This window comes from Penaeus japonicus, unplaced genomic scaffold (genome assembly GCF_977035675.1).
Source record: "Penaeus japonicus unplaced genomic scaffold, GWHDUDI00000001_assembly GWHDUDI00000127, whole genome shotgun sequence".
Classification (NCBI taxonomy): domain Eukaryota; kingdom Metazoa; phylum Arthropoda; class Malacostraca; order Decapoda; family Penaeidae; genus Penaeus; species Penaeus japonicus.
This window is the reverse complement of record NW_028234529.1, coordinates 1-6589: the sequence shown is the minus strand read 5'-3', so window position 1 is coordinate 6589 and position 6589 is coordinate 1. Positions and strand designations below refer to the sequence as shown.

Genomic DNA, 6589 nt, shown 5'->3' with positions numbered 1-6589 from the left:
TCACTGTCAAAATGTAAACAAATTCAAATGTATTACTCTAATTGTGATTATATACTAAATAGCCCTTTAATTAGCAGTCTACCGTATGAATAAATACAAAAATACATCCAGTATACTTTTTTTCTTATTTATAATTTTCCATGTGAAACACGGTAAATTCAGTTTCTTACAAGTTAAAAAGTAATGTAATCCAAGTCAAAGGACTCAACCAAGTATTTATCACCCATTTGTCAAAGCTACTTATGGTGGTATTTGCATGAAGTGGAGTCTTGAAATATATGTCCTATTCAATAAAATCTTACTTGACTTGGGTGCTGTGATACTGCAGGCACACACAAGGTGAAGTTGGCAGTGATTGGAAAAGCAACCATCCAAGATGTCTGAAGAATATATGCTTTATTATGCCTATTGGTTCAAACAACCACTTCGTACCAACTGCACAAGCTCATTGCTAGTATCATAGACTAGAAAATAATTTCTTGTGAAAAGTAATATTTTCTGCATCTACTTGCCCCCTAATGCACATCTGTACTACTACCTTGTGACCAAGGATTTTTACAATCCAGAAGTATTAATATAAAGTCCATTCTATAGACTGTATGTTTGCTGCATCTTCTTGAAAGTCGTGTTAAGAATGCCAATTATGGAGTTGATAATGATTGAAAGGATATTGATAAATCAACGTTAACAAATTCTTGACATTGGCCCAAAACAATGTTTGAAGTAAATTAACCAAGGGATGAAGACAAAGATTTTGTGTCATGAGAGGTTATCAAACCCACATCGCTAAAACTTCAACCGACTAAAGTGTAAATTAGTTACAGGAAGCATCAAAGAAATGTTGACATTGACAATGATGCACCTGTTATTTTAATTAATCCCTCCCTCTCACCCCACACAAACAGTTAATCCCTCTCTCACTACACACAAACAATTAATCCCTCTCTCACTACACACAAACAATTAATCCCTCTCTCACTACACACAAACAATTAATCCCTCTCTCACTACACACAAACAATTAATCCCTCTCTCTCACCACACACAAACAATTAATCCCTCTCCCTCTCTCACCACACAAGCAATTAATCCGTCTCTCTCTCGCCACACACACACACAATCTCTCTCTCTCTCTCTCACCACACACACACACTCTCTCTCACCACACAATCTCTCTCTCTCTCACCACACACACACACAATCTCTCTCTCTCTCACCACACACACACACAATCTATCTCTCTCTCTCTCTCTCACCACATACATAATCTATATATATATATACATACATACATATATACTATATATATATATCTCAGTACACACACACTATCTATCTATCTATCTATCTATCTCTCTATCTCTCTATCTCTCTATCTCTCTCTCTCTCTCTCTCTCTCTCTCTCTCTCTCTCTCTCTCTCTCTCTCTCTCTCTCTATACACACACACACACACACACACACACACACACACACACACACACACACACACACACACACACACACACACACACACACACACACACACACACACACACACACACACACACACACACACACACTCACTCACTCACTCACTCACTCACTCACTCACTCACTCACTCACTCACTCACTCACTCACTCACATACACAACTAATGACACATATTTGAAGAGACACAAATACATTTGTAGATACTGATAACCACACTGTCAAATTAGGAAAATAAAAACAAAGATGAGGTTTTTCCCTTTTTTTCTTCTTTTTCTTAAAAAATACCATAAACAAGATGACTTTCACCCTCTGCTAGCTTTTACTGTTTGCCTGTAGATCCGAAGCCTCCCTCACCACGCTCCGTGTCCATCAGTTCCTGAAAATGTATATTTATAATTTTCATGTTGCTCCCATATCAATACCTATAACTAATGGTTTAAAAATAATCATATAAAATTAAATATTAACATATATTAATATCTATAACCAAATTCACTTATGTGATTTATAATGAGAGCATTTTATCCCATTTGAAAAAACTAGTCTCCATAATTAAAAATAATTAAAAGGGGGTGGCAGGTATACAGATTCCTATACAAGAAATTAGGGAAATGTCTTTGAATTATTGCTGAGAAACTGCTGGCCATTTACATATCAAATCTAAATTTATTATACTCACAAAAAAGGTTGACTTCATTTTGTCTTATATATATTTTACACAAACACACACACACATATATATATATCATATGATATATACATATATATATATATATATATATATATATATATATATATATATATATATATATATATATTATGTATCATGTATAATATATATATATCCTATATAATTATAAATATTTTATATCATATATATATATATAATATATATCATATATATCTATATATATATATATATATATATATATTAGAACACATATGTATCATGTTCTATAATTATATATAATATCCTATATCAAATATATATTATATATTATATATATATATATACTTATATTTATATATATAATATATATATACTTGGTATTCATGTTTAATATATATATATACTATATCATTTATATATATTTATAGGATATATATATATATATATACTATATATATATATATTATCATATACCATCTATATATATTATATAATATATATATATATCACAAAACCCAATATAGGTTATATATTGATATTCTATAGTATATATATATATAATATATGTATTATATAAATATATACATATATATATATTTACTATTTTATCAGATATATATATATATATGTATACTATTTTTATTCATCATTCATATATAAGGTATATATATATGTATATACATTTTATAGACATATAGATTCATATTATGTATATATATATGTATATAATATATATACATATATATTCATATATATATATACCTATATGTTTTATATATATAATTTTATGTTTTATATGTATATATATATATTTTATATACATATATATATATAATTTATATATATATATATGTATTTTATATATATATATACTATGATAGATAAGTTTATCATATCATACATATATATGAAGTATATACATATATATATTATATAATATACATATATATATATATAAATATCTACTATATTATATATATATATATATACATACGATATGTTATATAAATATTATTATAATACATATATATATTATATAATATTATATATTACATATAACATATATAGATACATATATATTTATATAGAAATATAGTATATAGATTTATATATATTATACTATATAGGTATTATCACATATAATATACATATATAAATAAATAAAGGGTGGTGCAGGTATATAGATTCGAAAAGGGGATGGGGTGGCAGGTATCAGATTCCTATACAGAAATTTCGGGAAATGTCTTTGATTTATTGCTGAAAAAAAGCTGGCACAGGGGACGATATCAAATTTGAATTATTGATGAATAACTGCTGGCCACAAAAAGGTGACTTTTCAATTATCAAATCTGACTAAATTATGTTTGACACAATAATCACAAAAGGTTGACTTCATATTGTATTCATATATATTTTATATATAAACACATACATATAGATATCATATGTATGTAGACAGTTACTTTTGACTATGTATAATATATTATATATGACGGCAATAATACTATTATATGACTTGCAAAACACTATTCGTGTGATTATGGCAGCTGATAAATCCCACTATACACAATTTACTATATACTGATATATTTTTTAATATATAATTTCGATATATAAAGTATAATCTATTATATATATTGTATATAATTATATGATATTATATATATTATATGTATATAATATGTCATATATATATATGTAGATAGTTATATGGTAATATATATCTATTTATGTATATTTATGTATATAAATACATAGAGACTTATCTATGTATAATGTAATAGTATTATAGTTATATAATTATATTATATATGTATATGCCCTATATATATTATATCTGTATTATATGTATATATTATACAGTTTATAGTCATATCATGTAGATAATATTTATATATATGTATATATATAGTTATATGTTCGTATAGATATCCATAGTGTTGTATTTATTTAGAATATATGATATTTGGAGATATATATATATAGTATTATGTGCCTATGATTATATATAGAAATAAAATATACATATAGTATACTCGTATGTTTGTGTATATATATTCCGGTGTAGGGTGTCGTGTACGGAGAACATAATGCCTATACATGTTATATGATTTTATATTTATGTTAACATATATACATTATAGGTATATATGTTTTATTTATATGATATACTTATTATATATATAGGTTATTATGTTTATATATATATATAGATGTATAGTGTAATATATATACATATATATCGATATATTGAGGTATATATCGTATGTATATGGTTATACCATATTCATATGTGATATATATGATTATAAGTAGATTTCTACAACATAAAGAACGCATAATTTATACAGATAATATATTTATATATACCATATATATTACATATATCATGTATAAATTACCATATTATATACATATTATTTATGTATATATACAATATATATTACTGAATATATTGTTTATATGCTATACATATATGATATATATATATTATATATATGTATATATATAGTATTAAATTATTATATACAGATACTAATATATATATTTATCATATATATACATATATACCCTATACAGTATATACATTCATATATGTTTACAGTACGTTCCCACATATATATATTACTTTACCTTGATATGTATATCTATAATTATAATTAATTATCTATATATATAGATATATACGATTTTATATTACATATATATTTATATATATACGATTATACCGATTATCGTGATTTATATTACATATATATAATATATACTATATGTATTTGTATAATATAGGTATATAAGATATCATACATATATATATATATATATAATATATTTATATAGATATATATATATAAGATATATTTGTATATGTATATATAAATATAGATATATATATATATTTATATTTGATATATTTATAAGTATTATATATGTGATAATATTCATATATATATATGACGCTCCCGTTTATATGATATAATTATATATATATATTTATATATATATATATATATTATATATATATATGAGTATTTGATGATATATAGATAGGTTATATATATACCAATATTATAAATATATAGATCTTTATACCTATATATATATATATATCATATATATCATATATATATATCGTCGTACTATAATATATATTGATTATATATTTATTATATATATATTATTGATATTTATTTATATATATATATATCTATATATATATATATATATATCATATATCATATATGTATATATATTTATATATATTTATATATATATCTATATATTATATCATATACATTCTATAATATGATATAGCATTTATTTTATTTATATATATATATATTTATATTATATATAATTTTTTTATCATTTATATATATATATATATATATATTAATAGCATATATATTATATATATATATATTTTTATATATATTTATATCACTATATTTGTATATATTATATTATAATATAGTTTTATAATAATATATCCCTTTTTTGATATATATATATCTATAGATCTTATATATATATATTAGATATCATATATATATATCATATATATTATATATATCATATATATATTTATATATCATATATATATATATTTATATAGTATTAATATATCATAATATAAATACGATATATATAAAATATATGTGATAAATATATGATTATTACTATTTATATAAGATATGATATTTATTATATACACATTATATCGAAATAGTATATGATCTATACTTAGGACACACAAAATTTAAATCTAGCTTATTGATTATACAAGCTATAGATAACATCCACAATGCTATCAGTAGAGTTAGCATGATACTTAAAAGTTAATGACAAACCTCAACTTCTTCAATTTCAGGGTATATGATTTTTTCACAGATCAGCTGAGCAACACGATCTCCTTTCTTCACTTCATAATCAGTTTTGGCATGATTAAACAGGACTACACCAACATTGCCTCTGTAATCTCTGTCTATCACACCAGCTGTCATACAAAAAAGTGGCAAATTAGCTAATTATCATATCCTATATCACATCAAAAATATATAATTCATTAATTTTCACACACACACAAAAAAATATATATATAACATATATATATAATATATATAATATAAATAAGATATATATGCCTATTATATAGAAAAAAAAAAATTATATATATATATATATATATATATATTTATATATTATATATATATACATATCATATATTATACAAGAAAGAGAGAGGAGAGGAAAGAGGAAAGAGGAAGGAAGAGAGGAGAGGAAAGAGGAAGGAAGAGAGGAGAGGAGAGGAAAGAGGAAGGAAGAGAGGAGAGGAGAGGAAAGAGGAAGGAAGAGAGGAGAGGAAAGAGGAAAGAAGAGAGGAGAGGAAAGAGGAAGGAAGAGAGGAGAGGAAAGAGGAAGGAAGAGAGGAGAGGAGAGGAAAGAG

General features: G+C 23.5%; 1 protein-coding gene across 1 annotated transcript; it reads right to left on the bottom strand.

The window, feature by feature from the left end:
- Positions 1-1716: 1716 nt before the first annotated feature.
- Positions 1717-6180, bottom strand: LOC122260474 (deoxyuridine 5'-triphosphate nucleotidohydrolase). The gene is made up of 2 exons (XM_086535369.1): positions 5994-6180; positions 1717-1848 (listed from the first exon to the last, which is right to left on the bottom strand). The coding sequence occupies exons 1-2, from the start codon at positions 6144-6146 to the stop codon at positions 1792-1794; spliced, it is 210 nt and encodes a 69-aa protein (XP_086391495.1). The 5' UTR covers positions 6147-6180; the 3' UTR covers positions 1717-1791.
- Between the last annotated feature and the right edge of the window lie 409 nt (positions 6181-6589).

Coding starts and splice junctions, on each gene's coding strand:
- LOC122260474 (XM_086535369.1), bottom strand. CDS start 6,146: ATGACAGCTGGTGTGATAGACAGAGATTACAGAGGCAATGTTGGTGTA. Junction 1,849..5,993: donor CTGAAATTGAAGAAGTTGAG/GTTTGTCATTAA, acceptor ATACATTTTCAG/GAACTGATGGACACGGAGCG.